The sequence below is a fragment of the Peromyscus maniculatus genome, chromosome 18, assembly GCF_049852395.1.
Source record: "Peromyscus maniculatus bairdii isolate BWxNUB_F1_BW_parent chromosome 18, HU_Pman_BW_mat_3.1, whole genome shotgun sequence".
NCBI lineage: Eukaryota > Metazoa > Chordata > Mammalia > Rodentia > Cricetidae > Peromyscus > Peromyscus maniculatus.
In genome coordinates, this window is record NC_134869.1 from 7558844 (window position 1) to 7576070 (window position 17227).

The 17227-nt window shown below is 36.4% G+C and overlaps 1 protein-coding gene across 1 annotated transcript in view; it reads right to left on the minus strand.

Annotated features, from left to right (window-relative positions):
* The window catches only part of LOC143269233 (uncharacterized), a 62349-nt gene that overhangs the window by 17955 nt on the left and 27167 nt on the right, over positions 1-17227 (minus strand). Inside the window, exons 9-17 of the mRNA XM_076554293.1 lie at positions 13841-13928; positions 11803-11885; positions 9815-9872; positions 7741-7769; positions 7597-7657; positions 4479-4507; positions 4328-4388; positions 1208-1236; positions 1057-1117 (exon numbers count right to left, since the gene is read on the minus strand). Of these exons, the coding sequence (XP_076410408.1) occupies positions 1057-1117; positions 1208-1236; positions 4328-4388; positions 4479-4507; positions 7597-7657; positions 7741-7769; positions 9815-9872; positions 11803-11885; positions 13841-13928 (499 nt within the window). The remainder of the gene's footprint in view (positions 1-1056; positions 1118-1207; positions 1237-4327; positions 4389-4478; positions 4508-7596; positions 7658-7740; positions 7770-9814; positions 9873-11802; positions 11886-13840; positions 13929-17227) is intronic.

Below are 17227 nucleotides of genomic sequence, written 5' to 3' on the forward strand. Positions count from 1 at the left end.
TAGAGTACTAAAAACATCATGGTTTTTAGCATCACAGTACACGTGTTGATCAATGAAATCAAATTGAATACCAAACATAAGTCCACACACCTATGGACACTTTTACTTTTGATAAAGAAACTAGAAATACACACTGGAACAAAAACAACTTCAATACATGGTGCTCACCAAACTTTATGGCTTCAAGAAGAATGCACAGAGAACTATATTTCTAAACCTGAATAAAACTCAACTTCAAGTGGATCAAGGATCTCAAAATGAGACCAGAGACCCTGAATAAGATAGAAGACAAAGTGTGTAATAGGCTTGACCTTACTGGTACAGGAAAAAAACTTTCTGAATAGGACACCTGTAGCACAGGCACTAAGATCCACATTTAATAAATGGGACCACATGAAGCTAAAAGCTTCTTTATGGCAAGATATGTATATCAGTGTTGGGCTTTTAAATAATCACTCCACCATATGATAGTGTTATTGAAATAAATTATAGATATGAATTCTAAATATATTTCCTATTTCTTGTTACTAAGTTACAGTAGTGTACTACAGATGAAGGTAAGATATACATTATAAGTTCTAGAACAAAACAAAACTTGATTTTCTTTTCTGAAGATGTGGTATATTGCTGGCTGTCCAGTCCAGAACAGAATCTCTGAGGTAACATATGTTTTTGCTTTGTCCTTTCTGGTAGCTTTGAGTATGACAGGTGTTCATTCTGAGACCCAGGTATCAAGAAATCATAGTCAAACATTGGAGAAATCTCATTAGTCTCACGATTGACTTCTATAAGTAACTAATAAACAGAGAGTTTGCACACTGGAAAGGATAAGGCCTTAGATCATAAGTATTAAACATTAAAGTTGAGCTTATTTTGCAAATGTTTTATATTTCCAATGTAATATATTTTCCAGCATGTATGCCACTATCAGATGGCACTGCGTATGTCAAATTCTATCATCACCATCATCAAGATATAATTGGCATCGGGAAGACTGTGTGCTTTTGAAATTTATTGAAATACCTTGATCAGGAGAATGTGACTTACGAAATTTACCTGCTTGAGATTGCTGTGTTTCAGACTTGGGTTTGGAAATTCGATGAGAATAATCCCTCTGCTGAATGGATTTTGAAATGAGATATTTAATCAATATTTTGGACTTCAATCAAGATGTAATTATTCAATATTAATATTAAAAAACATTTACCTCTGGGTGTGGACATTTTTCAGCCCAAACTGAAAGAGAAAGAATGTAGAGTCATTCTCATGCACAATGAGATCACCAAAACTACCTTTATGTAGGCTTCAGATGGCAGTGAGATTTCATTCCCTTCTTTCATAATAAACTCCTATTATTTTACTGCTTAGGACAAAAACTGACACAAATATACTGAAACTTAGCAAAGCAACTTAAAGATTCAGTGCAAGAGCCATCAAAATTCCAATATAATTTGTCAGAAAAATTGAAAAAAAACAAAACAAAACAAAAAACCAACCACAACAGCATCAAAACACCTTTCAGATTCATGTGGAAATTCAAAAATAAAAATAAAAAGAATAAAAATAAAACAAACAAAAGAATGGACAGACTCCACCAGCTCAGATTGGACCAAGAGGTGAGTCACTGTTCTCCTAGGCACAGTTACAGGCCAGCAGGCAATACTCCTGCAGGCAGGTCTGATTACCACCACCCCATCAGATCCTTTAATCACAAGTCTTACTACTCTGGCCCTCTAAATCTACCCACTGCACCAAGACTGCAGCTGCCCCGTGAGACACAGACTCTGCTAGGTCCAATTGAACCAAGAGGTGAGTCACCATTCTTCCAGCAGGTCACCCCAGCCTCCAGGCCTTAGGCCCAGGGGCACAACCCATGCCCCCATTCCCTCTCCATTGCAGCCACAATTGCAGACCAGTTGGAGAGTTTCCTGCAGGCAACTGACAACCTGACAACCTCCACTTCACATATGACCCTGTTATCTACAAGTCCCACTGGCTCCCCCAAATCCACCCATCCCCCAAGACCATAGCTGTTCCCTGAGACACAGACTTAGCTGGCTCCCCCTGGACCAAGAGGTGACTCACCATATTCCCAGCTGGTCACCCTGCTTCAGAGGCACAACCCAAGCCCCCTTCCCCCACCCATTGCAGCCCCAGCTGCCAGCCAGCAGGCAGGACTCCTGTGGTGAGGTAACCCAGGCTCAGAAAGACAAACATGATATTTAATCACTCATCAGTGGATACCAGATGTAAAGAGAAAAATAATCAGACTACAACCCACAGCTCCAAAGAAGCTAGGAAACAAGGAGCCTAAGAGGGACACATGGATTGCCATGGGAAAGAGAAACAGAGGAGATCTCCATGAGTAGTGGGGATGGGGAGCAATAAAGGGCACGGGATGGAGGATGAGAATATGAGGAGATAATAGGATGGTTGAGCTGGGGGAGGGACAGAGTGGGAGAGCAATGAAAGAGATATCTTGTTAGAGGGAGACGTTATGAGGTAAGGGAGAAACCTGTTGCTAGGGAAATTTCCAGGAATCCACAAGGATGACCCCAGATTAGAAGACTGGCAATAGTGAAGAGGGTGCCTGAACTGGCCTACCCTGGTATTCAGATTGGTGAATTCCCTAACTGTCATCATAGAGCCTTCATCCAGTAACTGATGGAAGCAGATGCAGAGATCCACAACCAAGCACCAGGCTGAGCTTGGGGAGTCCAGTTGAAGAGAGGGAAGGGGATTATATGAGCAAGGGGGCAGGGTCAAGATTATGATAGGGAAATCTACAGAGACAACTAATCCATGTTTGTAGGAACTCAGGAACTTTAGACCAACAGCTGTGGAACCAGCATGGGACTGGACTAGGCCCTCTGCATATGGGAGACAGTTGTGTAGCTTGGTCTGTTTGAAGGCCCCCCAGTAGTGGGATCAGGATCTATACCTGGTGCATGTGCTGGCAATCTGGAGCCCATTACCTATAGTGGGATGCCTTGCTCAGCCTTGCTGCAGTGTGGAGGTGCTTGATCCTGCCTAACTGAATGTACCAGGATTTACTGACTCCCCATAGGAGACCTAACACTTTTGGAGGAGAGGTTGGGGGTATGCTGGAGGGGAGTGGGAAGAGGGATGAGAGGGGGATTTGTGCTTGGTATGTAAAATAAAATTTTAAATAAAAAGAACAAAATAATGAAAGACTTAACATTGAATAGAGATAAAAGGATACTTAATATGAAAAGAGGATGGAGAAATCACTATCTTAGAGTTCATGTTTTGTTACAGAGTTAGACTAATAAAACAGCATGATTCTAGCATCACAATAGACATGTTATCAATGAAATCAAATTGAACACCAAATGGAGGTCCACACACATGATTTTTCATATAGAAACCAGAAATACACACTGGGTAAAAAACATCTTCCAACATGATAGTGAACTAATCTTGATTGCTGCATGGAGAAAACTGCACATAGATCTGTATTTACTACCATAAATAAAAACATAATTCCAAATGAATCAAGGATCTCTAAATAAGACCAGAGACACTGAATGTAACAGTAGAGAAAGTGTGTGATAGGCTTGAACTCATTGGTACAGGAAAAGACTTTCTGAATAGGACACCTGTAGCACAGGCACTAAGATCCACATTTAATAAATGGGACCACATGAAGCTAAAAGCTTCTTTATGGCAAGATATGTATATCAGTGTTGAGCTTTTAAATAATCACTCCACCATATGATAGTGTTATTGAAATAAATTATAGATATGAATTCTAAATATATTTCCTATTTCTTGTTACTAAGTTACAGTATTGTACTACAGATGAAGGTAAGATATACATTATAAGTTCTAGAACAAAACAAAACTTGATTTTCTTTTCTGAAGATGTGGTATATTGCTGGCTGTCCAGTCCAGAACAGAATCTCTGAGGTAACATATGTTTTTGCTTTGTCCTTTCTGGTAGCTTTGAGTATGACAGGTGTTCATTCTGAGACCCAGGTATCAAGAAATCATAGTCAAACATTGGAGAAATCTCATTAGTCTCACGATTGACTTCTATAAGTAACTAATAAACAGAGAGTTTGCACACTGGAAAGGATAAGGCCTTAGATCATAAGTATTAAACATTAAAGTTGAGCTTATTTTGCAAATGTTTTATATTTCCAATGTAATATATTTTCCAGCATGTATGCCACTATCAGATGGCACTGCGTATGTCAAATTCTATCATCACCATCATCAAGATATAATTGGCATCGGGAAGACTGTGTGCTTTTGAAATTTATTGAAATACCTTGATCAGGAGAATGTGACTTACGAAATTTACCTGCTTGAGATTGCTGTGTTTCAGACTTGGGTTTGGAAATTCGATGAGAATAATCCCTCTGCTGAATGGATTTTGAAATGAGATATTTAATCAATATTTTGGACTTCAATCAAGATGTAATTATTCAATATTAATATTAAAAAACATTTACCTCTGGGTGTGGACATTTTTCAGCCCAAACTGAAAGAGAAAGAATGTAGAGTCATTCTCATGCACAATGAGATCACCAAAACTACCTTTATGTAGGCTTCAGATGGCAGTGAGATTTCATTCCCTTCTTTCATAATAAACTCCTATTATTTTACTGCTTAGGACAAAAACTGACACAAATATACTGAAACTTAGCAAAGCAACTTAAAGATTCAGTGCAAGAGCCATCAAAATTCCAATATAATTTGTCAGAAAAATTGAAAAAAAACAAAACAAAACAAAAAACCAACCACAACAGCATCAAAACACCTTTCAGATTCATGTGGAAATTCAAAAATAAAAATAAAAAGAATAAAAATAAAACAAACAAAAGAATGGACAGACTCCACCAGCTCAGATTGGACCAAGAGGTGAGTCACTGTTCTCCTAGGCACAGTTACAGGCCAGCAGGCAATACTCCTGCAGGCAGGTCTGATTACCACCACCCCATCAGATCCTTTAATCACAAGTCTTACTACTCTGGCCCTCTAAATCTACCCACTGCACCAAGACTGCAGCTGCCCCGTGAGACACAGACTCTGCTAGGTCCAATTGAACCAAGAGGTGAGTCACCATTCTTCCAGCAGGTCACCCCAGCCTCCAGGCCTTAGGCCCAGGGGCACAACCCATGCCCCCATTCCCTCTCCATTGCAGCCACAATTGCAGACCAGTTGGAGAGTTTCCTGCAGGCAACTGACAACCTGACAACCTCCACTTCACATATGACCCTGTTATCTACAAGTCCCACTTGCTCCCCCAAATCCACCCATCCCCCAAGACCATAGCTGTTCCCTGAGACACAGACTTAGCTGGCTCCCCCTGGACCAAGAGGTGACTCACCATATTCCCAGCTGGTCACCCTGCTTCAGAGGCACAACCCAAGCCCCCTTCCCCCACCCATTGCAGCCCCAGCTGCCAGCCAGCAGGCAGGACTCCTGTGGTGAGGTAACCCAGGCTCAGAAAGACAAACATGATATTTAATCACTCATCAGTGGATACCAGATGTAAAGAGAAAAATAATCAGACTACAACTCACAGCTCCAAAGAAGCTAGGAAACAAGGAGCCTAAGAGGGACACATGGATTGCCATGGGAAGGAGAAACAGAGGAGATCTCCATGAGTAGTGGGGATGGGGGGCAATAAAGGGCATGGGATGGAGGATGAGAATATGAGGAGATAATAGGATGGTTGAGCTGGGGGAGGGACAGAGTGGGAGAGCAATGAAAGAGATATCTTGTTAGAGGGAGACGTTATGAGGTAAGAGAGAAACCTGTTGCTAGGGAAATTTCCAGGAATCCACAAGGATGACCCCAGATTAGAAGACTGGCAATAGTGAAGAGGGTGCCTGAACTGGCCTACCCTGGTATTCAGATTGGTGAATTCCCTAACTGTCATCATAGAGCCTTCATCCAGTAACTGATGGAAGCAGATGCAGAGATCCACAACCAAGCACCAGGCTGAGCTTGGGGAGTCCAGTTGAAGAGAGGGAAGGGGATTATATGAGCAAGGGGGCAGGGTCAAGATTATGATAGGGAAATCTACAGAGACAACTAATCCATGTTTGTAGGAACTCAGGAACTTTAGACCAACAGCTGTGGAACCAGCATGGGACTGGACTAGGCCCTCTGCATATGGGAGACAGTTGTGTAGCTTGGTCTGTTTGAAGGCCCCCCAGTAGTGGGATCAGGATCTATACCTGGTGCATGTGCTGGCAATCTGGAGCCCATTACCTATAGTGGGATGCCTTGCTCAGCCTTGCTGCAGTGTGGAGGTGCTTGATCCTGCCTAACTGAATGTACCAGGATTTACTGACTCCCCATAGGAGACCTAACACTTTTGGAGGAGAGGTTGGGGGTATGCTGGAGGGGAGTGGGAAGAGGGATGAGAGGGGGATTTGTGCTTGGTATGTAAAATAAAATTTTAAATAAAAAGAACAAAATAATGAAAGACTTAACATTGAATAGAGATAAAAGGATACTTAATATGAAAAGAGGATGGAGAAATCACTATCTTAGAGTTCATGTTTTGTTACAGAGTTAGACTAATAAAACAGCATGATTCTAGCATCACAATAGACATGTTATCAATGAAATCAAATTGAACACCAAATGGAGGTCCACACACATGATTTTTCATATAGAAACCAGAAATACACACTGGGTAAAAAACATCTTCCAACATGATAGTGAACTAATCTTGATTGCTGCATGGAGAAAACTGCACATAGATCTGTATTTACTACCATAAATAAAGACTTAATTCCAAATGAATCAAGGATCTCTAAATAAGACCAGAGACACTGAATGTAACAGTAGAGAAAGTGTGTGATAGGCTTGAACTCATTGGTACAGGAAAAGACTTTTTGAATAGGACACCTGTAGCACAGGCACTAAGACCCACACTTAATAAATGGGACCACATGAAGCTGAAAGTTTCCTATGGCAAGATATCTATGTAAGTTTTGGCATTGTCAATGACTGCTCCACTATATGATAGTGTATGCTGTGCTATTGAAATAGATTGTAAGTAAGAATTCTAAATGCATTTCCTATTCCTTGTAATTAAATTACAGTGCACTATGAGTGAAGTGAAGCAGTGCACTATGAATTATAGAGCAACACAAAAATTGATTTTCTTTTCTGAAGATATTGTACATTGCTGTTTGTCCAGTCCAGATCAGAATCTCTGAGCTCAAATAAGTTTCTACCTTGTCCTTACAGATAGCTATGTGTGTAGGTGCACATTCTGAGATCCATCAAGAAATTATGGTCACACATTGGGGAAGTATCATTAGTCTCATGATTGACTTCTATAAGTCACTAATAAACAGAGATTGCACACTGGAAATGATAAGGCAGTCGAACATGAGTATTAGACATTGAAGCTGAGCTGACATTTCTAAATGTTTTATATTGTCAATGTAATAATTTTGAAGCATGTATGCCACTAGTGAGTTGGCATTGCTTATGACAAAACCTTCCAACATTATAGTCGAGATATAATTGGCATCGGGAAGACTGTGTGCATTTGAAATGTATTAGAATAAATTGATCAGAAGAAAGTGACTTAACAAAATTTACCTGTTTGAGATTGCTGTGTTTCAGGCATGGGTCTGGAGGCTAGATGACAATAATCCCTCAGCTATTTTGAAAAGAGATATTTAATCAATATTTTGGATTTCAACAATATATAATTATTCAATATAAATATTAAAAGTCACTTACCTCTGGATGTGGACATTTTTCAGCCCAAACTGAAAGAAAAAGAAAGTACAGTCAATCTTATGCACAATGAGAATTCCAAACCTACCTTTATGAAGGCTTCAGAGGGCAATGAGTTCTATTCCCTTCTTTCAAAATAAACATCTATTATTTTACTGGTTAGGAAAGCAGCTGACAAATATACTGAAATATATCAAAAGAAATCTATAGATTCAATTTAATTCCATCAAAATTCAGAGAAATTTTAAAAATAACCACAATAGCATCAAAAAGCCTTTCATGTTCATATGGAAATACAAAAAAGTCTTGGATATATTTAAGAAGATTCTCAATACTAAAATAGGCTGGAGAAATCACTATTTCAGATGATATGTTTTGTTACAGAGCTAGAGTAATAAAAATATCATGGTTCTATCATCAAAATAGACATGTTGATCAATGAAATCAAATTAATGTCAAAACACCTATGAATACCTGATTTTTCACAAAGAAAGTAGAAATACACACTGGATAAAAATAGCCTCCATACATGGAAATTACCAAACTTCATGGATACATGAAGAAGAATACACATAGGAGTATTTATTACCCTGAACAAAACTTAACTCCAAATGGATCATGAATCTCTAAATAAGACTAGATACCCTGAATATGACAGAAGAAAAATTTTTAACAGGCTTGAACTCACTGGCATAGGAAACAGAACACCTGTAGCACAGCACTAAGACCCAAACTTAGTAAATGGGACCACATGAAACTGAAAGCTTCTTTATGGCAAAGGACACCATCATCAGGCTACATAATAGGAAAAGAACTTAATCATTTAAACCTCTAACGTACAGTTAGTATCTAAAATAAATAAAGAAGAAAAAATTGGACTCCCAGGAAACAAATAACCCAATGACAATGGTGTTTGGGAATACAAAGACAATTTTTAAAGATAAAACACAAACTACTGACAAACTTTTAAAGAAATGCTCATCATTTTTATTTATCAGAAGAATGCAAACCAAAAGTACTTTGAGATTTCATTTTACTCCTGTCTAAAGGGCGAAGTTCAATTAAGCAAATGACAACTCATGCTTGTGAGGATATGACGAAAATGGAACACTTGCTCATTACTGATGAGAATGTAAACTTTTACAGCCATTATGGAAATGACTCTGGCATTTTCTCAGGAAGCTGGCTACTAATTCTTCTCTAAATTCACCTATACACCTATCTGGCATATACTCAAAGGACTCTATATCCTACTACATAAATATCTGCTCATACATGCTCATTATTGGCTATTTACAATAGCCAGATTTAGGAACAGTCTAGATGTCCTTTAACTGACAAATATATAATGAAAATGTGGTGAACTTACACGATGGGGTGTTTTGCTTCTATCAAAAAAGGAAATTTACATATAAATGTATGAAGCTAGAAAAAATCACCACGAATGAGGAGACCCAGATCCAAAAGTCAAATACTGTATAATTTCCCTTATATGTGAGTGTTAGCATTTAAGTCTTCAACATGTGTGCTAAAATCCATATAACCACAGAGACTCTGCATCAAGTAAGGGATTGCTTGTGAGGATCATTCAAGTAAAGGGAAATAGAATATATAATTGTAGAGAGACAGTGGGGGGAAGGGCGATGCAAGTGAGAGGTTAGGGTAGGAATATGGGGATGACCAATTTACTAACATCCACGTGAAAAACCGTATGGAAACATACTACTGTAGAAGATTTCTAAATACATAAGCATATAAAATAAATACAAATGGAGTCTCCAAATAAGAGAGGAGATAAACCCCCAATTAGACATCTTTTGCTAAACATGAAACCTTTAGTTATACCTTGTTGAGTCAATGGACAAATGGGGCACCTTAGGTATCTCAGGTAGAAGAAAACTCAGAGATCTTTCTGGGACTATCTCAATTTTACACATCGCTCATGCTTATTAACATATGGGACTTATTACCACTTTTGTTGTCTTTTATTTAAGTGTAAATTTATTCAGTGATTTCTTTCGGTAGCATAACATACCAGCATTTGTCTTACATAAAGTCTTTTCATGATGACTCTTACCTTCAATTATTTCATTTTCTTCTGGACCATTTCCTATGCTGGATGACTGGGCAGCTTTCTGCAGTGGATTAGGATAAAACACACTCTGTCACATGATATTAGTAGTGTAATTCCAAAAGGTCTTATTTTCTATTTCTGAACATATCATGATATTTGACTTTAAGGAAATTGTTCATGAGAATATATGCAGTATATATCAAAAACCATGGTATTTGAATGGAGAATCTTATATACACAGTCAAGTTTAAGCCTTTCATTTCCCAATTATATACAAGAAATATAGAGTAGAGGAAAAACATCCACAGACATAGTAATGCCTGATGTGCATGTATCAATAAAAGTAATCATTTTATATTATAATGCATGAAACTAATTTGTTCTTATTAGTAAAGTTGGAGGATGTTAATGAGACAAATGTTCACATCTTTAGTAGGGCCATTCCTCTAGGACACGATTAACATTAATTATGAGGTGTTGTACAATGACATTATTTGTGTGGTTAGGCTTGATAGGAGGTATGTATTATGTTAAAAACATTGATATTGTATCATGCTGATTGTGTAGTGAAGAAGGCAGAATGGGCTCAATTTCGGTAAAAGTGAACAAACAAAACTGACATACTTTGTTAATTTCTTATACATGGTAATTCTGGATCAAAATGATTAGCAGACAAGTTTTTATTTCCTATGTTACCTTTAGACAATAACATTAGACCATTATGCAGTTTTTTAATATTTTACAAATGTTTCTCAATGAACAGAAATCTTCCCCAAACACCATTTCACAGTTTTTGCATGTTTAACAGAATAAACAAATCTTGCTTTCTCGTTCTTCAAGAATTTTAAAAGTTATGAGAATATGTTGTCCACTATTCTATATGTACAGTAATGCCATCCTATTTGACAGTTACTGAGTGGACACTCCCTCATCTTCTAAAACATGTTTGGCTTCATACTTTGATCTCTGATGACAAAATACCATTCTTACTCCTACCCTGTATTAACGACAATTTTGCCTAAATATCTCTCTCTACCATATGTTTTCTTTATGACAAAATGCACCTATCTGAACTAAAACAGTTGCTTTTTACTTGCTTGGTGTTCTATTACTATGGCATAGGCTTCCCTCTGAAATCTCAGTTCTTGATTTCTCAACATAGAGGAGATATTGACTATACAGATTTATGTGGGTTTAAAACATGAAAAATGTCTTCAGAACATACTCATACTTCAGTAAGTACCTAACATTGTATTATGTCTCTGAACAGATTGTGTGAAAGAGAAAGTATAGTGTCTTGAATCTATTTGAATTCTCTACATTAACTCAATTCCATATATATATATATATATATATATATATATATATATATATATATATATATATATTGATCATATTGGACAATAATGTGGAAATAATTAATTTCCTTCATTGAATTGAGCAAAATAATTGAGTTTTTCCTTCACAATTAGGTCTCTTTTATGGAATCAAAAATTCTTTCTGTTGGAAGATTAGTTGATTATATATCCATATGATCTTCTCAAATGAGGACCTTGAAATAACCCAATGACCATAAGGAAAAAATTTCTCCTTGACATAATTGAGTATAATCATCACATAACAAATTTAGTTTTTGCAGGAAGAATCAACTTTATTAAATAAGTCCATCTCTAAAGTCATAATTTTATATCGTCCACTATTTTAAATAGAGAGTCTATGGCTCTCCAGCCATGTAAAGAGCTTAACATAAAGCACAAGTAATAATCATATAATTATTTACTAAATTACATATAAAAGACAATGATTAGCTGTGTGACTGGATTCTAAGAATACCCTGTGTTTTATAATAGGTAAAAGACTTTCATTTCAATGTTAAATCATCATTGATGGACTGAATATAGTAGCCTGAAGTGTAGTTTCTTTTGGCCTATGGTAAGATCATCAAACCACACAGTATTAAGTGAGAAATTTAATTTTAAACAGTTACATACCAATTTTTGATAGTCTTCATTCTTATTACAAACATTTTCATTTTCCAGTTTTAAATCCGGTATTGTTTCTAATTCTAGTTCTTCTGACATATCTACATATTTGATTTAAAAAATAAATATAACAATTAGATACATAATTTTCTATGACAATAGATTGAAATACATTCACAATTAGAATTTAGAAAAAAATTTACTCTTATCAAATATTTCAATTAAATGTACTTTACAGATGAATATTCACATGCTTAGATAAATGCCCAAGTTGTAGAAATACCTGTATATCACTTGTATAGAAACTGCATGTTGCCAGCTTCAAGACATCCAAATACTTGACTAATTCACACACCTCTCATAAATGACCAAGCTCTCTAAAATCTACACTTTCAGATGTCATCGATGTTTCAGAACATTTATCATGTGCTTATACCCACAAGCACATTCAAAAAATGTACAAATTAAGGAAATTGGAAAAGGATTATGAAATAATTTTTTTTTTTGGTTTTTCAAGACAGGGTTTCTCTGTGTAGCTTTGTGTCTTTCCTGGAACTCACTTGGTAGCCCAGGCTGGCCTCGAACTCACAGAGATCTGCCTGGCTCTGCCTCCCGAGTGCTGGGATTAAAGGCGTGCGCCACCAGTGCCCGGTTGAAATAATTGTTTTTTATTGAAACTAGCAAAATAGTTTTAGTTGTAAGGCCCTATTGCTCAAGACTCCACACTTTAGACACAGAATTTGGAGTAATTTAACTGGACCTGACATAGAAACCTGCTCTCATACTATGAGAACATGCTTTGCAAAGTGCCAAGGGAGATAAGCAATCAGTAATCCCACCAGCAGAAAATGGTACACCACCAAGATGTTGAAAAGCCTGGCAAGATAACGCTCATGGTAGGATAGCGATACTTTTATTTTTGGGGTAACCAACAGCTGTCCTATTGGTCTGGAGACCCACTCAATGAGAAATTCATTCCAAGTACTGGGTAACTAATCAAATATCCATGGATGGAGAAATCATAAACACTAGGAGTCATCAATTACTCCCATTTTCTCATAACAGTATACTTACTATGTTCTAAATATTGTTTTTTATAGTCACAGTTATACCCACAGAAGAATGTAGCTGACATTTTTCCTCAAAGAATTTACTTTTCACAGTACATAAAAGTATTACAGTATATACAATTAATCAAAATCCAAGGAGTGACCATAATATGCCCCAACTCCACTTATAAAGTCCTAAATCTAAGGATCAGAAAAAAATAGCAAGAATTGGGAAGATAGATTGTAAAATCAAAGTACCAGCACTCTTGAAGCTACACAGCATCTTCTATGCATGACTTAGATATTGCTACCATGAAATTTCAAAGGTATGATATCTGAAAAAACACCTGTATAAGGACAACACCAGATGAAATTCTACTGTGGGTGAAGTGAATCTCACAATGCACAACCCCTAGATGAAGATCTGTAGGCAATCAGTGGCTGATAAACAAAGATAAATCAGGTGATTTTCCAGAGATGAGCTCATCCTAGTAGGATAATAGGTTGTGCAATTCCAGTGATCAGTCCTAAACACATGTACATATAAGCAACACACTAAACAAATACATACAAGCATGCATACACTTATACACACACAGAAACACAAACACACATGCACACACACATGCACATACGTGCATAAACACACACAAATATAGTGTGTCTTTACTAATAGTATAGAAGAGAAGTCACACACAGAGTTACTAAGGACTTGAGCACAGGGAATGTTGTAGAAATAGCCAGAAACCTGAAAAAGATGTAAATATAGTAAACAAGCATGAAATTATCAAAAGTTAAATAAAATAAAAGGCAACTCTTTTACTGACGTTCTTATTTCAACCTTTGGATGAAAATTTTTCTTGTCTACCATTACATTTTTACTTTTGTTTGATTTAACATATATTACGTGGGTTATTTTATTTGGCTAAGGTATTTGTTGTCATGTTTTAAGCAAACCTCTCTGCCAAGTGATCTTACAAGTTAAGCATGTGCATTACCTTCTTGTTCTTCTACATGTTCATATTGTTTGGAAGCTATTGGTAAGTCATCCACACCACTTTTCAGACTATTCTCAGGAATATCTTGCTAAAATAATGAAAAATAATAATGAGAATATAGTTGAATTTCCTATTTTGAATTCAACTAAACTTAAAAATAGGATAGCATATTTTCATAGATAACATTTTGCATGCTCTTGAGATCAACCTATCTTTTCACCTCATACAGTCACATATGCTAAAATCAAGCTTTGAAGCAGAAATAGAAAAAGATCATCTGCAGAATTCAATAAGGAACTAAACTCATAATATGAAACTTATATTCCTCACTGAAAATTAAACAGTTAAAGAATACATTTAAGTACTAACTATTAATGTGCTTGCCATACCAAAGTATTTGATTTAAAAATCAATTCCTTGAGAAAATCAATTTAATATTATAGTAAGGCCCTTAGATTAGTATGAAAATACAGACTATGCCATGTGGAGAAGAACTGAAATATTTTAGAATCAGTTTTGCTTATGAAAAGAAGGATGTACAAAAATAGTTTTGTTAAAATCTTAGATATAGAGAAAATAGTTTCATAAAATTAAAAAGCAGTTAGTGATTCTTCTCTCTTTATACAATGCATGTAATTATTCAATGAAATCTCAAACTCTTTCACAGTAAAAAACAGGTATCGTTAGAGCATAACAAGCATTAACATGAAGGGAAGCATCAGAACATTCATTCGATGTCTGGAATGTTCCTGGTGCTTATTTATACTTGAAATAGTAGAGATGTCCTTATGCAATTACACACTCAGCATTGTTAGTCATTTAGTTGTAAGATAGGTAAGAAAATTTAAGGTTCACATAGATTCACTATTCTCTAAATGGCATAACACTAATAGTTATCACCTCATATTTAAGTCATATGAACTGGTAGTTTTAATTCAGAAAGATTCTGTGATGATACATCAATGTCATTATGCCAGTTGAGGATTTTTAAGTCTTCAAATACTGTTGAAATATATGTTAGTCTGGTCTCAACATTCATAAAACACACAAAGAAAGGAATAAAAAAGCCTAATTGACTGTATGCTGAAATCCACATTTGAAGAATTTATGTATAGCTTATCACAATAAGACTCAAAGGACTGGGTATGTGGTTGAGTGGTAGAGAATTTGCCTTGCATTCATTAATTTCACAGTTGATGTAATAAATGAAAAAACAAAAAGGAAAACTAAAAAACACCAATCACAAATGATCTTGGACACCCAGAAACAGGAAGCCTAACCTCAGAGTGATTCTGGAGATTTAAATGAGCAATGAAACTACTGTATAGACATCCTTTAAAATTTGAAGTGTTACATATGATGCAAAGAATTTCAGTTTAATTTTCAACATTTTGAGTGCAAAAATAAGATGAAATTGAAATTTGGCCTTTAGCATTTGTTATCAAAGACCTTATTCTAGAACTTACTATAATTAGGGGGAAACATGTATACCTCAATTATATGAAGAGTATTTTCTTCCATTTTTGATTTAAAAATGTGCATGTACAATATATTTTGAACATACTTTCCCAACCAAAATACTCCCAGATTATTCCTCATCTACCTACCCCCCCCCAAGTTTGTAATCTTTCTCTCTTAAATCTATCCCCAAATTGAAAATACAAACTTACAACCAATAAGACAAAAATGCCACAAGAGAACACATCAGCCCCCAACAATACCACAAACACAAAATTGAACACTGTTTCCTTTGTGTTGATCAACTTCCCCTGGTCATAGTGTCTGCTCAGGAGTGCCTTTGATATACCCAGTGATGCTTCAAGTAGAACACTGATTTTTCCTTTGCCAACAGCTATCAATTACAAATGGTTTCCTGGTTATGGATGGCAGCCTGTGTCTTCTGCCTCTTAGTGCTGGCAAACTTTCTTGTTGGAACTTGTGCAAATCATCTGTGTACTGGCATAGTCTCTGAGTTCATATGTGCATTGATCTTGGTCCTGCTGTGTCTGGAAGACAAAGTTTCCTTGACCTTATCCATAAGCACTGGCTCTTATAATCATTCTACTTTTTCTACATAAACACTGAGCCTTGTTGGAGGAGGTTTGATGAAGACATCCAATTTATGACTAGGTGGTCCAAAGTCTCTCACTCTGCATTTTGACCAGTTGATCTCTGTGCTGATTTCCATCTACTGCAAGAGAAAACTTCTGTAAGGAGGATTGGGAAAGGTATAGTGACATGTCTCTAGGACTAATTTTCTTGCTCATTTTCATTCAGAAGAAGAGTAGCATTGGGTTTGTCCATGGCCCATACCCTATATTGTCACATGTTATTGGCCCCTTTGGCAGTGTCAGGTTTGTATTCCATCTTATTCAGTCTTTAAGTCCAATGAAAAAGTCATTTGTTACTCCCATAATGTTTGTGCTACTATGGGACCAGCATATGCTTCAGACAGGTCACTGTTGTAGGTCACAGGGTTGTAGCTGGTGATATTGATAGTTACATTTCTCCTCTGGGAGCATGAGGTGTATCTTCTAGTACCATGAACATTAGTTAGAAGGTGTAAGGATTCTATTTGGGCACAAATGCAACTACTCTATGTTTGGTGATTTAATATGTGGTTCCTTCACCAATAGGGTCTTCCTATTTAGTTGTGGAGTGAGACTAAAGGCCTTAGCCATAGCCTGTTATGTTTGGATAATTCTATGTGCCTATAGCATCATCAACAAATGGTTCTGGTCAAACTGGATGGCTACATGCAGAAGAACTAAGTAGATCCATATCTATCACCCTGCATACATCTCAACTACAAATGGATCAAAGACTTCAACATAAGACCATAAACTCTGATTAAGATAGAAGAAAATGTCTGGAAAAGGCTTCAATTCCTTGTTATACTCAATGACTGACTTTCTGAACCAGATACCAATAACATGGGCATTAAAACTGAAACTAGCAAGTGTAACTTCATGAAGATGAAAAGCTTCTCCTTAGAAAAGAACAGCATCATGGAAAAAATTATGGCATGGAAAATAAATAAACCATTGTCAATTATACATCTGATAGGGGATTAGCATCTAAACCACAAAGAACTAATAAACTGAATATCAAGAAAACAAATAACATGTTCTAAAAAATGGGGTATACAACTAAGCAGAGATACACAAATGCCTGAGAAACACTTCAATAAATGTTCAACATCCTTAGTCATCAATGTAAATGTAAATCAATGCCCCTCTGAGATTTCATTTTACCTAAGTCAAAATGGCCAAGATCAATAAAACAAATGACAGCTCAGCTTGGGAGTATGCAAGGAAAGGGAAACACTTGTTCCTTCCTGAAGAAAGTGCAAACTTATTCTTGGATATGAAGAGCCTTCAAACATTC